Raw genomic sequence first — 17,860 nt, 5'->3', positions numbered from 1 at the left:
TCTTCACATCATACCGGTCACTAGCACAAAGTGGAGGCCGCTGTTCTACAGGCCCGAACAGTGACCATAGATGCTGCAGAACAATCCCTGGATGAGGTAACAAGTGCCTCGTGCCTCATGAATTCACCAAAGCCTCTATAACATGCACACCCTGCCTGGGTCCCATCCTAGCCACTTCATATTATATTCTATGTAATATGGCTTCTGCCGGACGGTGACCGGGTGAGGGCAATTGTGGTGAAGGGGGTGCGGAGCCAGTGGTAATGAGGTTCTGGTTAACATAGGCGGACGCATGTGGAGAGGGTTAACCCAAGGGATTTTCAACCGTGCTGGTATGACATGTGTCACACAAAGGGTTAGACACAAGGCTTTCCGGGGTAAATGTGTGTTCTGCACAAATATTGGGGGGCAAGGGCTAAACTTACCATCTGATGGCAACAGGGGTCCACCCGAAGTTAACGGGAAAATAAAAATCAATTAGAGAAGCAGATATCGAGTCCTGTACCTCTTAAGCCACAAAACGGGCGTGCACCCTAAAATCAGAATATGACCAGCACCAGGCTACTGGATGAGATTATTATAGCTGGGCACATGGGTGTAGGGACCTTTAACTTTTATTCCTACTATGCTGTGGATCTTCAGGTTCATGTCATGCCTAGGCAGGAAGCTGAGATATGAGGGGCTGTTTGCACTATAGCACTGTGCCCTGCAGGGAACACTGTGGGTACACAACGGTGGCTCTGCAAATCACGGAGACAAAAATGCACTTTTCCCGCACTAGTGGTCAGAGGCAAAAATTCTCCAAGCAACAGTGTGAGGACCCTGCAAACAGCACCTCATATCTCACTTCCCTGGACCATTGGAAGTTTGGTACAGAGGATATTGTGCTCCACCGCAGTCACAGACAAGAGTGCAGCCCCCCCATGTGACACCTGCAGCAGACAATGTGGCGTGAAGCGCATCAGCTATTATCGCAGGGGGCAGACGCGCTTCTCACTACCCAGCAGTTCTGGTGATGGGGGCGGTCATTGGGGAAAATATCACAGCTGTGTCTCAGCATTTTCCAGGAGGTTGGATGAAACATGCCAGGAACAGCTGGGTACTAGTCACCCCTCATGTGCTGTTGCTCCTGGTTTTCAATGCAAAATCTCTACCCGGACCCCTATCTCTCATGTGGCATAGGGGCTTCCACAACCACCAGGTATGACCTCTCCACCCCATGTCCTGGTCACAGTGTCATTCATCTGGCTGATGCTCACCGACTGGTCTGTGAGGGGAGGAAGGACAATCATCTTCTCCATCGTGTTCATCACCACCCTCCAAAGGTCTTTCAGGACGCGCTTCAGGACAGTCTTCTCACACACGGTGGCGAACAAGGTCAGACTGCAGGGAGCAAAGGCACACAATCAGAAAACAAGGCCAGTGCCAACTGCGGGCACACAGGTACCACACAGCCATTATTGGGAGAGAGGGAAATTAAAGCTGCTTCCTCAATAGCTACACATGTGTCTGTTCCTGTTAAAGGGAAAGGTTCAGGTTATACAGGGCTTTTTCTCTCTGGGTGGCTGCCCACCAGAGGTGACCACCCTGGATCTCCGTGCACTTGAGACCAGAGTGGTTGTTTGATGGTTACAGGATTAATTCCGTGAACACAGAACAGTTATTTCTCACTCACTTTCCATCCAAGAAGTCCATCAGGGGGCGGAGAACATTGTCTGCGTCCTGTGCCACCGTATTCCTAAGGGATACGTTCCCAGTGCCCTTTACGTGGCCCAGGATCTCTGACATCTGCTTAATACATTCATCGATCCGGAACTGGAAACTGAGAAAATATCACCAAAAAAGAGACATAAGCCAGAGACGGCAGAGGAGCTAGGTCTTCTTTAAATCCAACTTGCTCTAGCGCTGAGTATTTGTTACAATATATCAGTGTAGACAATGGGAGCAACACAGCAACAGCACAGGAACTTCTGTCCTCCTCAGAGTCAGAAACTGCCGCTATGCGAGGATGGGTTTCCAGGCTTGAGATGCAAACAAGCTGAGATCTTGAAAATGGTGAAGATTTGAATCGCATACAGGTGAAACTCGAAAAATGTGAATATCGTGCAAAGTTCATTTATTTCAGTAATGCAACTTAAAAGTTGAAACTAACATATGAGACTCATTACATGCAAAGTGAGATATGTCAAGCCTTTGTTATAATTTGGATGATTATGGCTTTCAGTTTATGAAAACCCCAAAGTCACAATCTCAGGTCCCCTTTGCTCAGGGGGTATGGATTAATTAGCGGACTGGAGTGCGACACTTTGAGCCTAGAATATTGAACCTTTTCACAAAATTCTAATTTTAAGTTGCATTAGGCCTCATGCACACGACCGTTGTGTGCATCCGCGTCCGTTCCGTCATTTTTCACAGTTTAGCGAAGGTCCCATTCATTTCTATGGAGCTGTGAAAAAAAACTGATAGTCCTCGTTTTTTTCTCCGCGTCCGTGATCCGCGATTCCAGTCTGTCCAAAAAATATAACCTGTCCTATTCTTGTCAGTGGAAAGCGGGGACGGACCCATTCAAGTCAATGGGTCCGTCAAAAAAAACGGATGCACAACTGGTATGTCATCCGTGTCCGTTTTTTTCTACAAGACCTTGGTGCAATAAAATTACACTTTTCATTAACCTTCCTTTTTTCCCTTGTCAGACAAAAAAAAAGGAAGACACAAGGAAACACAACTGAAGCAAAATCGGACACGGACCACTGAAGCCAAAACACTGACAGTGAAAAAACACTGCCGTGCATGAGGCCTAATACTGTGATAACTGAACTTCTGCATGATATTCTAATTTTTCGAGTTTCACCTGTAGTATATCAGAGAGACGCAGAACGTTTCGTTATACAGCGTTTGAGCTTTATAAGACTGCAGGACCCCTGCCATCTCTTCCTTTCCCTCAGCTCTCACCTATTTCCAAACACAGCACTCAGTTCATCCAAGACATTGTTCAGCTTCACTTGGAGCTCCTTCAGGGTGTCACTGGCCTCAGGGTCCAGCTAGAAGAGAAGAAAACCCCAAACAACAACTATGGACATTATCGGGACACAGTCAATCCTATTACATCCAGCCTGCAGATGCTTTGTCTTAGATCAGATCTCCTGGGCATTTCTCTTTAGGGTGACACGGGGGTCTCAGCCACAGACACGGCCCAGCCTTTCTGCTGGATTTAACAAGCTAGTTAGAGGAGTGGGAGGACATTGTTATACACTCTCCCTGCAGGAGACATCACGACTGCTTGCATCAAAGGAGCGGAGGCTGCACATACAGCGATCTCTATCCACGATTAATATGACAGAGCCAGAGAGGACCTGCTGAGAACCCTCAAATAGCATACAGCCAGGTAACACCGGCTATAGTCAGGCACAGCCACACGGGGGCGCTATGGTCCAGAGACATAGCAGAAAGGAACTATTACTGACATTCACTTAAGTGTTGGTTTCTGACCCTTATCATGAATCTTTGCTAATTTGAATCCCCCCACACACACCTTTCCAGCTTTGAATTACCTCCTCAATCCACCTCTCTTGCTCTGAACTGCCCTCATCATCTGTCTTTCCATTTCAGAACTACTCCTATCATGCCCCTCTCCTGTACCACTCTCACAGTATACGTCTCCTGCTCTCAATTATTCCTACAATGCACCTGTTCCGAACCTTTCCCATAATGCATTTCCATCTTCATCGCCTCTCCTGCTCTGTACTGAACTTCTCCCATAATGCATTCCTCCTGCTCTAGCTCTGGAACGTCTTCAACACGCACCCCTCCTGCTCAGCACCATTCCCACAGTGCACGTTTCCTAATCCAAACTACTTCTACAATGCACCTCTTGTTCACAGCCTTTCCCATAATTTGCTTATCTTGCTCTGAACTACACCCATAACGCACTTTTCCTGCCTTGAACTAAACTACGTCCATAATGCATTCCTCCCGCTCTAGCTTTAAGTGCCTTCATGATGCACTCCTTCTGCTATGAACCACCTTTATCATGCATCTCTTCTTTTCAGTACCACTCCCATTATACACTCTTCCTGCTTTAAACTACTCCGATAATGCAGCTATTGTTCAGAACTTTTCCTATCATGCGCCTCTCCTGCTCTAGACTACACCTACAGTGCATTTCTGCTGCTCTGAACAGAATTACACCCAAAATGCATTCCTCCTGATCTAACTCTGGACTCCCTTTATAATGCACCTCTCCAGCTGTGAACCACTCCTATAATGTACTACTTCTGCTCTGAACTATTCGCATAATGCACCTCTCCTGCTCTAGACCATTAACCATAATGCACCTCTCCAGCTCTGAGCCACTCCCATAATGCACCTCTCCAGCTCTGAGCCACTCCCATAATGCACCTCTCCAGCTCTGAGCCACTCCCATAATGCACCTCTCCAGCTCTGAGCCACTCCCATAATGCACCTCTCCAGCTCTGAGCCAGAACCCATAATGCACCTCTCCAGCTCTGAGCCAGAACCCATAATGCACCTCTCCAGCTCTGAGCCAGAACCCATAATGCACCTCTCTAGCACTGAGCCACTCCCATAATGCACCTCTTCAGCTCTGAGCCACTCCCATAATGCACCTCTTCAGCTGTGAGCCACTCCCATAATGCACCTCTTCAGCTGTGAGCCACTCCCATAATGCACCTCTTCAGCTGTGAGCCACTCCCATAATGCACCTCTTCAGCTGTGAGCCACTCCCATAATGCACCTCTTCAGCTGTGAGACACTCCCATAATGCGCCTCTCCAGCTCTGAGACACTCCCATAATGCACCTCTTCAGCTCTGAGCCACTCCCATAATGCACCTCTTCAGCACTGAGCCACTCCCATAATGCACCTCACTAGCACTGAGCCACTCTCTTAATGCACCTCTCCAGCTCTGAGCCACTCCCATAATGCACCTCTCCAGCTCTGAGCCACTACCATAATGCACCTCTCCACCTCCGAGACACTCCCACAATGCACCTCTCCACCTCCGAGACACTCCCACAATGCACCTCTTCAGCTCTGAGCCACTCCCATAATGCACCTCTCCAGCACTGAGCCACTCCCATAATGCACCTCTCCAGCTCTGAGCCACTCCCATAATGCACCTCTCCAGCTCTGAGCCACTCCCATAATGCACCTCTCCAGCTCTGAGCCACTCCCATAATGCACCTCTCCAGCTCTGAGCCACTCCCATAATGCACCTCTCCAGCTCTGAGCCACTCCCATAATGCACCTCTCCAGCTCTGAGCCACTCTCATAATGCTACATGACGAATGATCGGAAGGTTAGTAGTCACCTCTTTTCCTCCCATGGCTTCAAACATCTTCTCTAGTTGCACTCGGAGCTGCTGAACATTGTTCATAAGGATGCAAGGCTGGAAAAGAGAACATTCAATGTTACGCAGAATGCAATTATTTCACTGCAGGGGCCCCTATCCAGGGATTGAGGGGCCACTAGTTGGAGGTGACAGGTTACAGACCTTCCTCTCTTTCCCATTTCTAGAACATGAGGAGTATGCAATGTAGTACAGCAGAAAGCAGGGTATCATGGGAGCTCAAAGCAACTGTGAAGGATGGGTCCATTATCAAGTGGTAACCAGCAGAATTGTGAATGCAGCTCTGGATATGTCTAGAATTATAAGGCCTGACATGTAAGATCAGTATAGAATAATTACAGCTAAGAATCCACAGTGTCTAAACACTGGACCTAATAGTAGATTGTCTTTGTTTCCTACAGTGACAAATCAGGGGTTGACCTTCATTTCTTAACCTGCTCTAGAAAAATGAAAGCTGTGCTGCAATTGGTTGATATGCGCTAGTAAACCACTTTCACTTTGCCCCAGTTTTGATAGATCTCTCCCTATGTTCTTTAGTAAAGAGATGGGCCTGTGTCTCACCTCCTCGCCCCGCTCCTCCACATCACATCAGAATGGAGGTTAGAATGTGGGAGACAGCACTGGAAGCCATAGAGGGTCATCCAGCCTCAGCAGGATGGCAGGCAGGGGTCATTTACGTTGTACTGTGGTATTTAGCACAGGATCGGAGTTATTTCATGTTGCACTTGGTATTGGAGCTTAAGGGGAGGAATTTGGTGCTGCACTATAGTATTTGACATTGCTGGGGTGATTCTGTGCTGCACCATATTATTTGTTTGACACTGCTGGGGAGATATGTTGCGCTGCGTTAAGGTATTTCTTTGGAGAAGCTGTGGAGATATATTGTGCTGAAGTGTAATATTTCTTTAGAGCTGCTGAAGAGGTATGTTGTGCTGTATTGTGGATTTTCTTTGGAGCTGCTGGGGAGGTATAGTGTGCTGCACTGTGGTATGCCTTTGGAGCTGCTGGGGAGGTATAGTGTGCTGCACTGTGGTATGCCTTTGGAGCTGCTGGGGAGGTATAGTGTGCTGCACTGTGGTATGCCTTTGGAGCTGCTGGGAAGGTATAGTGTGCTGCACTGTGGTATGCCTTTGGAGCTGCTGGGGAGGTATAGTGTGCTGCACTGTGGTATGCCTTTGGAGCTGCTGGGAAGGTATAGTGTGCTGCACTGTGGTATGCCTTTGGAGCTGCTGGGGAGGTATAGTGTGCTGCACTGTGGTATGCCTTTGGAGCTGCTGGGAATGTATAGTGTGCTGCACTGTGGTATGCCTTTGGAGCTGCTGAGGAGGTATAGTGTGCTGCACTTTGGTATGCCTTTGGAGCTGCTGGGGAGGTATAGTGTGCTGCACTGTGGTATGCCTTTGGAGCTGCTGGGAAGGTATAGTGTGCTGCACTGTGGTATGCCTTTGGAGCTGCTGGGGAGGTATAGTGTGCTGCACTGTGGTATGCCTTTGGAGCTGCTGGGGAGGTATAGTGTGCTGCACTGTGGTATGCCTTTGGAGCTGCTGGGAATGTATAGTGTGCTGCACTGTGGTATGCCTTTGGAGCTGCTGGGGAGGTATAGTGTGCTGCACTGTGGTATGCTTTGAAGCTGCTGGGGAGGTATAGTGTGCTGCACTGTGGTATGCCTTTGGAGCTGCTGGGGAGGTATAGTGTGCTTCACTGTGGTATGCCTTTGGAGCTGCTAGGGAGGTATAGTGTGCTGCACTGTGGTATGCCTTTGGAGCTGCTAGGGAGGTATAGTGTGCTGCACTGTGGTATGCCTTTGGAGCTGCTGGGGAGGTATAGTGTGCTGCACTGTGGTATGCCTTTGGAGCTGCTGGGGAGGTATGTTGTGCTGCACTGTGGTATGCCTTTGGAGCTGCTGGGGAGGTATAGTGTGCTGCACTGTGGTATGCCTTTGGAGCTGCTGGGGAAGTATAGTGTGCTGCACTGTGGTATGCCTTTGGAGCTGCTGGGGAGGTATAGTGTGCCGCACTGTGGTATGCCTTTGGAGCTGCTGGGGAGGTATAGTGTGCTGCACTGTGGTATGCTTTAGAGCTGCTGGGGAGGTATAGTGTGCTGCACTGTGGTATGCCTTTGGAGCTGCTGGGGAGGTATAGTGTGCTTCACTGTGGTATGCCTTTGGAGCTGCTGGGGAGGTATAGTGTGCTGCACTGTGGTATGCCTTTGGAGCTGCTGGGGAGGTATAGTGTGCTGCACTGTGGTATGCCTTTGGAGCTGCTGGGGAGGTATGTTGTGCTGCACTGTGGTATGCCTTTGGAGCTGCTGGGGAGGTATAGTGTGCTGCACTGTGGTATGCCTTTGGAGCTGCTGGGGAAGTATAGTGTGCTGCACTGTGGTATGCCTTTGGAGCTGCTGGGGAGGTATAGTGTGCCGCACTGTGGTATGCCTTTGGAGCTGCTGGGGAGGTATAGTGTGCTGCACTGGGTTATTTATTTGGTGCTGATGGAAAGGATTTTTTGTGCTGCACTGTGGTATTTGTTTGCTGCTCAGAAGATGTTTTGCGTTGCACTGTGGGATTTGTTTGGTGTTGCTGGGAGGCATGTTGTGCTGCTACAGAGGTAATATAGGTGCTGCAAGATAGTATTTGGTCGCTGGTGACTTCCTAATAGAAAGGTTCCAGAAGCCCTGATCTAGACACACGATGGGACAGATTTATAAAAACTGTCTAAAAGAACATGGTTGTCCATAGTAACCAATCATAGCACAGCTTTAGTTTCTTAAACTGTCCTGAAACAATGACAGCTGTGCCACGACTGGTAGCAATGGGCAACAAAGATTATTCTTTTTTACGTTTTTTTATAAATCTGCCTGAATTTTCTTGTATTTTTAGCTGATACTATACTGTTATGTGTGACCTGTACTAGTTTATAACCCTTAGCATGAAAAATTACCATTAAAACACCCCCTCCTCGACCTGAGGTTTGGAGAAGGAGCCTTTACCTTGCAGCCTTCCACATATACAACTAGTCTATGTCACATCTGACCCAACATCACTCACCAGCTTTTCCTTGAAGCAGTAGGATTGGAAGGACTTGGAGAGGATGTCCGAGTACTGGAGCAGCACCTTACTGATGGTCTAATGGGAGGAAAAACATGTCACACATCCGACCCGCAGAATCCAGCATCTCATTGTCCCCCGGCTTTTCCCTCTCCTTTAATCCGGCCTCTTGTAATCTAGAATGTCTGATGGCATTTCATACTCCTTGTAAATTCTCTACTAATAAAAGCCACTAACAGCCATATGAACCTAAAGAATATTTCAGTGGTGGTCCAATACTCCAGAATATCTGCTAAACCGCTCAAATTGAGGCTGGGATAAAGAATTTGTAATATACTACCCTTTCTTTTGTATAAGTTCTACAACTTTCTAATATAGTTTGGGGGAAATGTATTGAGCTTTTTGCGCCCCTTTTATCCAGTAAAAAAGCCACAGATTATGGTGCACGCCATTCTTGCAGTATCATTTGCGACTTTTCTCATCTCACAATGCTCATCTGATGAGAAAAGTGGGAGGGGATAACCAGTTAAGAGCGGGGCAACATACCTATAAGTCATAAAATTGAGAAAATTTGGGGCTTATTGCAGGCGTAGATTCATTTTCTGGCTCAATATTGCCTAATATGTGCCGTGTGCCTGTCAATAAATTTGGCGCATCTTGGTCTTAAAGGAGTTGTCCAAGCATTTAGTACTGATGACCTATACTCAGGATAAGTCATCAGTATCTGTTTAGAGGGGGGTCCAACTCTCGGCACTGCAGCCGATCAGCTGTTTGAAGAGGTCGCGGCGCTCCAGTGACAACTCATTTATTGGTCACATGGCCTAGGCACAGCTAACTCCCATTCTAATGTATGGGGTTCAGCTGCAATACCAAGCACAGCCACTATCCAGTGGATGGCGCTGTCCTTAGTATGCTGCGAGGAGGCCACAGTGCTCGCCAGAGAGAGACGGTACCTTTTCAATCTGATCGACAGGGGTCTCGAGTGTCAGACCACAACCGATCAGATTCTAATGACCTATCCTGATGACAGTTCATCAGTATTAAACACTCGGAAACCCCCTTTAATAATGTAGGCACTTTTTACTCCAGTGCAAAAGAAGATTTGGACCTATGACGCTGGTTGACCTGTTACATGTGCAGCTGAAGGCATGTGTGTTGGTCCCATATTCATATGTGCCCGCATTACTGAGAAAAAATATGTTTCAAAATATGCAAATTGGCCCTGCCAATCAAAGTGCAGAGGGCACAATCCCCCAGACCCCATCAGAGCAAAACAAAGGGGCTTCAGTGAGAAAATGCTCACCTTGGCAAATCTCCGCATGTAGTGCGCCACGATAACCGGGTCGGGACACTCAAGTTTTTTGATGATCTCAAAGCTCTGGTTAAGTTGGGTGAATACGTCAACCACAGAGCAGGAAAACAAGGCGTGCTCCGATGTCTGCTGGAACTGCAGAGGAAACAGGAGGACACAGGTTACTGCACACAGAAAACACGGAACCGAGGCGTCTGCCTGGTCTCACAGACGACGAGCAAAAGATGTAGAGGCCATCAGGCAGCAGTGACCCAGGAATGAGCTAGTAGGAAGTTACCTGACAAATCCCGAAAACACAGCACCCTGACAGAAAACCAGGGAATACAATATGACTCTCAAAGGGCACAGGAGGGGTTAACCAGCAGTACAATTTTTGGGGCAAAAAACGTTTAGTAATTCTGTTTTTTCATAATCCACTAATTAAATCCCCGCTGAGCACTGCTCACTTGAACAGTCGCCAAGAATCTGCCTACTTAATATGCTGTGATCATTAGCAGCTCTTTATTAGCAATTTGCATTCAATCAGTGGAAATAAATAGACAAGTTACAATATTCTGCTGCACTGTCAAATATACAGGAGATGCCCAGGTTATAGCAGCATGGTCTATATCACTATATACAATAAGATGTATAACTTATACCAGCTGTACATATATAATTATATACAGGAGATACCCAGGTTATACCAGCATGCTCCATATCACTATATACAAGAAGATGAATAACTTATACCAGCTGTACATATATAATTATATACAGGAGATGCCCAGGTTATAGCAGCATGGTCTATATCACTATATACAATAAGATGTATAACTTATACCAGCTGTACATATAGAATTATATACAGGAGATACCCAGGTTATACCAGCATGCTCCATATCACTATATACAATAAGATGTATAACTTATACCAGCTGTACATATATAATTATATACAGGAGATACCCAGGTTATAGCAGCATGGTCTATATCACTATATACAATAAGATGTATAACTTATACCAGCTGTACATATAGAATTATATAAGGAGATGCCCAGGTTATAGCAGCATGGTCCATATCACTATATACAAGATGATGTAATCCGTATACCAGCTGTACACATATAACTATATACAGGAGATGCCCAGGTTATACCAGCATGCTCCATATCACTATATACAAGATGATGTATAACTTGTACCAGCTGTACATATATAATTATATACAGGAGATACCCAGGTTATACCAGCATGGTCCATATCACTATATACAAGACGATGTATAACTTGTACCAGCTGTACATATATAATTATATACAGGAGATGCCCAGGTTATACCAGCATGGTCCATATCACTATATACAAGACGATGTATAACTTGTACCAGCTGTACATATATAATTATATACAGGAGATGCCCAGGTTATACCAGCATGGTCCATATCACTATATACAAGACGATGTATAACTTATACCAGCAGTACATATATAATTATATACAGGAGATGCCCAGGTTATACCAGCATGCTCCATATCACTATATACAAGTGGATGTATAACTTATACCAGCTGTACATATATAAATATATACAGGAGATGCCCAGGTTATACCAGCTGCACCTATATCATTATACATCCCTTGCTCTAGTAATACAGCAGTCCATAGAACGTCCAGTCTTCTGATTATCCAGTAATGATATGTGACTGCTGATACCTGGGGATAGTAACACGGGCCTCTCAATTATTTCCTTTACATCAGTCTTGACATGGATCCTATTATGGGGAAGCAGTCTGCACCATTATACAACCTGGCACAAAGATTTGTGGGAACTGACTAGCAGATATAGCACAGAAAGACATGAAATTAAAGGGGCGGTCCTGCCAAAAGCCCCATTTCAGAATTCCAACTACCCTGGCAATCAGCTGTTCTTAGAGGGGGTAAGGCTACTTTCACATTAGCGTTTTTTGCGGATCAGTCATGGATTTGCAAAAAAATGCTTCCGTTACCATAATACCATAATACATTGCAGGCATCCGTCATGAAAGGATCCGGTTGTATTACGTCTTCTATAGCCATGACGGATCCGTCATGAACACCATTGAAAGTCAATGGGGGACGGATCCGTTTTCTATTGCACCTCGCTTGTAGCGTCTTTCAGTCCGCGATGGGAGCGCAACCAAAACGGAACAGAATGCATTTTAGTGCATTCAGTTTCATTCGTTCAGTTTTGTCCCCATTGATGGATCTCAATAGCGGAATTGAAAACGCTAATGTGAAAGTAGCCTAAGCTGTGGGCTGAATGGCCGTTCAAGTAATACCAGGCTGGGCCTACACCCTCTCCACTTGTGCTCATAGCGGGTGCCTCGAGCAGAGAACCCCCTATGGTGTCCATATGCTTTAAAGGGATTTTCCAATAATTAACATGCATCATCAATCCACAGGATCAGCAATTAGTGTCTTATTGCTGGGGGTCAACACAGTCCGCTACCTCCATCACGCCCATGGACTTTGAATGGAGCAGTACTGCACGTGTGTGACCACCGATCCTTTTAAATGGGCAACAAGAGACTTGTTTTTATAGGGGTCTCAGCAGTTAGACCCCCAGCGATTAGACACTTGTGACTTATCTCGTAGGTAGGTAATAAGTTTAGATTGTGGCAGGGGTCGGCAACCTTCAACATGCCAGCTGCTGTGCAACTACAACTCCCAGCATGCACACTTGCTCGACTGTCCTTGTAACTCCCATAGAAGTGAATGCAGTATTATGGGAGTTGTAGTTTCACAACAGCTGCAGTGCCGGAGGTTGCTGATCCCTGGATTATGGTATAACCCCTGTCATAGGAGCTACTAGGAAGCCCTCAGCTTTATATATAGGAGGTCAAATGTATTTCTATGATCCTGTGATGAAACACTGCTGGATCGGTCAGCGACTTACCCCGTCCTTCTTATCGCGTTCCAGGGCTCCATGCAGGAACTCCAGGGACACCTCCTCATTCTCCTCCAGCCACTGCATGACGAACTGCTCGAACCACCTGCACGGACACATGGCGTTACCAGTTTATAGACCCGGGCTCTAACATGAGGTTTATTATATAACGATTGTGGGGAGGGGGATACGTACGCTGGGTACTCAGGCACTTTGTCCTTCATGGCCGGCAGGTCCTTCACATACTCGTTGTACAGCCACTTCACCTTAAAGTGCAGGTTCATGTAGTCGGCGCTCTTACACAGTCTCTGCTTCTCGTGCTCTGTTCGGTGGTAGAGACAGGGGTAGAGGGTGAATGGGGGTATACAGTAGGGGGGCACGTGGACCCGCACAATATACTGACTGCATGGAAACTAAGGCATCAACTTATCATAATGATGATAAAAAAGGAAATGTGTTTTACCCTTATCTCCCACCACTAAGGCAAGGGCCTAACCTCAGCTGGGGGCCATGTCACTGGATGGGCTGCCTCCGCTCCATATGCAACCAGGTCTGCGGCCCAACATGGAGAATAAAACCAAGTTATGGCGCAGACCATCTGAGATGTTAAAATGAGACCTACATATCCAACGTAATGGGATTCTCTGATAGTATGATGTGAAGTCCATGATGATGAGCATATGCAGCGTGGTGGCTCAGTGGTTAGCACTGGGGTCCTGGGTTTGAATCCAACCAAGGACAACATCTGCATGGAGTTTGTATGTTCTCCCCGTGTTTGTGTGGGTTTCCTCTGAGATCTCTGGTTTTCTCCCACACTCCAAAGACATACTGCTAGGGAACTTAGATTGTGAGCCCCACTGGGAATATAGTAGCGCTATATAAGTGCATTAAATAAATACATGTGCACTGTGAACTCCAGCAGTCTGTTGGAGTTCACTATAACCGGACACCACCACCCACCACTGGATGTCCATTCACTATAATGGTATCTGGCCAGACAGTAGCGCGTGTAGTAGCGCTATATAAGTGTATCTCAACTGGGAGGCTGGATGAGCTGAAACGCGTCCTGTTTGATTATTTGCTGAAATATGGCGCATGTAGCATGTATGTGTCTGCTGATAAAACTGTATGGCGGGGCTATCTATGTGCGTACGTATATGGGGTGTATATCATCTATGTATGTGTGTGTACACGGTCTCCTTCCATCTCATCTAGTCTGGGCAGCAGAACCCCACTCTATCAATATATAGGGTACCAGTGATGGCGACCAGGCACCATTGGTACTCACTTGATCGCGTTACTCTTTTCTGAGGTGAAGAATGCATGTGAGGGGTTGTGTGCCCCTGATCTATGTGTGTGCATGTATATGTGTGCAAGGGAGTGATTGTGCATGGATGTGATCGTCTGGTCATGAGCATGTACATCTTCCTCCAGGAAGACCCCTAAAAATAAAATGCCGCCATCCTGTGCTTTTTCTCTCCTCTGTCTCCTGCTGCACTTCTTTGCTGGACTATCAACATTTCTGGACTATCAGATTACAGAAAAAAAATAAAATGGAATTTTTAACTTTACATTCCCAATGCCCTAATGATCTCGTACTACGTTATGTCAGACAGGGAAGTGGAAGGGCTCTCGTGTCGCCTCGTTAACCTGAATTCAGCCACTTTGTGACAACCCCCAGACAGAGGCTGCGCTTCCAATTACAGCCCTGCCGGTGACACAACAAACTCCGCTCCAGCTGCTGATTAGCCTGCGCCTCTCTCTCCGCTCATTAGAGCTGAACCGCCAGAGAGGCGCAGGAGCTGGGGGAGAGCGGTACAAAGGTCACATGACACACCGCTACGGGGGCGCCTGGCCCTTGATGAGTCACACCGGGGTCGTGATTCCTGTCCATCGCTATCCTTGTCCCCCGTCATCCAGTATTACGGCCATCCTGTTCCACTCATTTCTATAAAAATACACGTGGGAGCACCAAAAGTTACTTTTCTACTGATATTTTTAATATGTCTGCTTGCTGCCAGTGAATGGAAAAACATCTTGCTTACCTTTACCAAAGCTAATAACCTAGACTGATCTAGCCCTGCTTACATAGCTTGTTACAAGCGCGAGCTCACCATGGCTGACAACCCACGGCCTAGGTGTACTGGCAGTCCGCACAGACTCCCTTTGATCTCTACACCTCCTCTGGTACAAAGAACTGGCAGAGAACATACAAGAGGAGGAGAAGGAGAAGGGCCGGAGCTAAAAGCATCTGAAGATATAAAGCTCAGTAACTAATAGGTCGATCTTATTCGGAGCTACAACCAGAGCGGGGGAGGGGGGACTAGTGGGGGGTTCACTACAGATAAGAATTACACTATACCCTGCACGTGTTATAATATGGCGAGTGACTACCTGGTGCAGATACTCAGCGCTGTGCCCAGGACGCAGCCATCAAGTCAAGAGGTGAGGGTGACAGCCCAATTGACTAAGCTGGAAAACAGTTTATGCCTATACCGGGGGTCACTTACATATTCACTACATATTGGGTTGTTCCGTATCTCTGCCTTTTCAAGAGTTCTGCTTGCTGTCAATGAACTAGAACCTATTCTGAACTAATCCTGCTCATGGTATCCCTTTGGCCTAATAGGTCAACCGCCGGGGAATTCTCGCTCTTGGCCATGGAGTCCCTCAAACAACTACTGACCTGTCAGGGCATGCTGGTTTCATAATAGCTGGAAGACAATAATAGGAAGACACGTCGGCTCCAAGACCTGCCGCCTGCGGCGAATCCTGCGCGCACAGCGCTGAGTATACAGCTGTACGGCACTACCTCTCAGCCGGATCTACTGGGAGCAGGGGAGGAAGCGCAGCTCTCTTCATATCTACACAATCTACGTTCTTACCACCGAAAAAATGAATCATTCGTATTCGAAAGACGGCCGGGGCTTGTGATAGAGGAGAGACAGAAACCAGTCACTGACAGGAAGGACACACTGGGGAGGTCCCAGCAAGAGATTTGCTACTTGACAACTCTCTATATCTATACACATGACTGGTTGTCAGGCAGGGCATCCCTAGTAGCTGGACTAACAGGATGACTAGTGGCGGAGAAGGGGAAGAGAAGCCTGGAAGTCAGTCCCCATAATGACCTCAGTCCCTCACCCAGCTAGACACACAGGGGCTGCATCTACACACTGCGGACAGACCGTCATCCGGTGACGCAATGACCATATACATAGTAGACCTCGCTGATATTTCTCCAGCAGATATCACTGCATTTCATGGCCGGTTTCATATAAAGCACGGGGTAATGGGGATGGGGTGCTGGAGGCAAAGCATTTCATTGGAAATAGGTGTGTATATATATATATATATATATATATACACACACAGGCAGGAACACTACTGGCATCACACTACCCTCAGAGCAGCCGGGCACACTTACCACTCAGCCAGTGAAGGGAACTTATTTTATCCAAGACTTGAAGATGAGGAAGAAGAGATGATATTATTACACACCACAACATGATCGCCAGCTACAGCTGCAAATGAAAGCGAGCCCTCTGTGCCAGGGTGGCCCCATAAGGATTTCTGGCACATGAGGCACTACTATAAGCAGGGGTGGCACAGCGGTATACGGTTAGCTATGTCCCTATGCCTGGCACATAAGGCACTACTATAAGCAGGGCTAGCGCAGAAGTATATGTTTAGCTATGTCCCTATGCCTGGCACTTGACAGGACTGTTAGCAGAGGTGGCACAGAGGTATATGGTTAGGTAAGTCTTAATGCCCTGGCACATAAAGCAGTACTATAAAGCAGGGGTATATGTTTAGCTATGTACCTATGCCTGGCACATGACAGGAGTGTTAGCAGAGTTGGCACAGAGATATAAGTTTAGCTATGTCCCTATGCCGTGTCACATAAGACAGTACTATAAGAAGGGTGGCACAGAGGTGTATGGTTAGATATGTCCCTATGCCTGGCACATAGGGCACTACTATAAGCAGGGTTAGGACAGCGGTATACGGTTAGCTATGTCCCTATGCCTGGCACATAAGGCACTACTATAAGCAGGGCTAGCGCAGAAGTATATGTTTAGCTATGTCCCTATGCCTGGCACTTGACAGGACTGTTAGCAGAGGTGGCACAGAGGTATATGGTTAGGTAAGTCTTAATGCCCTGGCACATAAAGCAGTACTATAAAGCAGGGGTATATGTTTAGCTATGTACCTATGCCTGGCACATGACAGGAGTGTTAGCAGAGTTGGCACAGAGATATAAGTTTAGCTATGTCCCTATGCCGTGTCACATAAGACAGTACTATAAGAAGGGTGGCACAGAGGTGTATGTTTAGCTATGTCCCTATGCCTGGCACATGACAGGACTATTAGCAGAGTTGGCACAGAGATGCAAGTTTAGCTATGTCTCTATGCCCTGGCACATAAAGCAGTACTATAAGCAGAGGTGGTGAAGAGGTATACGGTTAGCCAAGTCCCTATGCCTGGCACATACGGCAGTACTATAAGCAGGAGGCGATGCAGAGCTCCCATTCCTGCAGTTCTCACAGCGATCTTGGCACTAAGCAGGTAGTGCAGAATGGCAATGACAGCGGAGTCCCTATACCATGGCAGCCGACATTATACAGCACCAGCATTGTAAGTTGGAGATGCAGAGATGCCATCCTCTGTTACGACAATGCCACAATGATGCATCTCACTACAGCAAACTACAGTTTTATGTGACTAAGGCTTAAGCAAAAGAGTATGAAACTTTCTAATATATTCTATAATGGTCTGCTAGCTGTCAGTGAATGAAAGCCTTCTTGTTTATATCCAGAGGATGAAAGCCCCATACAGATCTAATACTTCTTATAAGTGACGATATGTTAGATCCAGTCTATCAAAAAGGGGGAGAATCAAGGCGGATACATTTTAACTGTACTGATACACTGTAGCAAACTATCAGGCCAGTAGATATGCTCAGCTCACAGAAGATTGTCTTCACTAAATAGTAACAAACTCTGTGGTGAATTGTTGATTTTTTTTAATTTGAACAAGATTCAGCCTCTGGATGGCTTACATTCACTGACAGCTAGCAGTTAGCTTGAAGATTACCAGCAATTTGCTGAACTTTCCTTTATACAATGATTACATTTTATCGATACAGAAACGGAAAATGCCTTTAAACTGCACATAAAAGCTCCAGCCTATGGGCCTATGCCTCCAAAAAAACTCACGGAAAATG

General features: G+C 46.7%; 1 protein-coding gene across 3 annotated transcripts in view; it reads right to left on the bottom strand.

Annotated features, from left to right (window-relative positions):
• The window catches only part of UNC13B (unc-13 homolog B), a 369,265-nt gene that overhangs the window by 10,717 nt on the left and 340,688 nt on the right, over window positions 1–17,860 (bottom strand). For 2 of the 3 annotated variants that reach the window (XM_040421204.1, XM_040421202.1), the window contains 8 exons: window positions 12,829–12,955; window positions 12,643–12,739; window positions 9,714–9,857; window positions 8,411–8,488; window positions 5,329–5,406; window positions 2,953–3,041; window positions 1,676–1,822; window positions 1,260–1,383 (listed from right to left, as the gene is read on the bottom strand). In XM_040421204.1, the coding sequence (XP_040277138.1) occupies window positions 1,260–1,383; window positions 1,676–1,822; window positions 2,953–3,041; window positions 5,329–5,406; window positions 8,411–8,488; window positions 9,714–9,857; window positions 12,643–12,739; window positions 12,829–12,955 (884 nt within the window). The remainder of the gene's footprint in view (window positions 1–1,259; window positions 1,384–1,675; window positions 1,823–2,952; window positions 3,042–5,328; window positions 5,407–8,410; window positions 8,489–9,713; window positions 9,858–12,642; window positions 12,740–12,828; window positions 12,956–17,860) is intronic. The other variant, XM_040421203.1, reaches the window with a different exon arrangement.

The sequence above is a fragment of the Bufo bufo genome, chromosome 2 (genome assembly GCF_905171765.1).
Source record: "Bufo bufo chromosome 2, aBufBuf1.1, whole genome shotgun sequence".
NCBI classification, from domain to species: Eukaryota; Metazoa; Chordata; class Amphibia; order Anura; family Bufonidae; genus Bufo; species Bufo bufo.
Note: the sequence above shows the minus strand (reverse complement) of the source record. Positions and strands in the feature narration are given on the sequence as shown.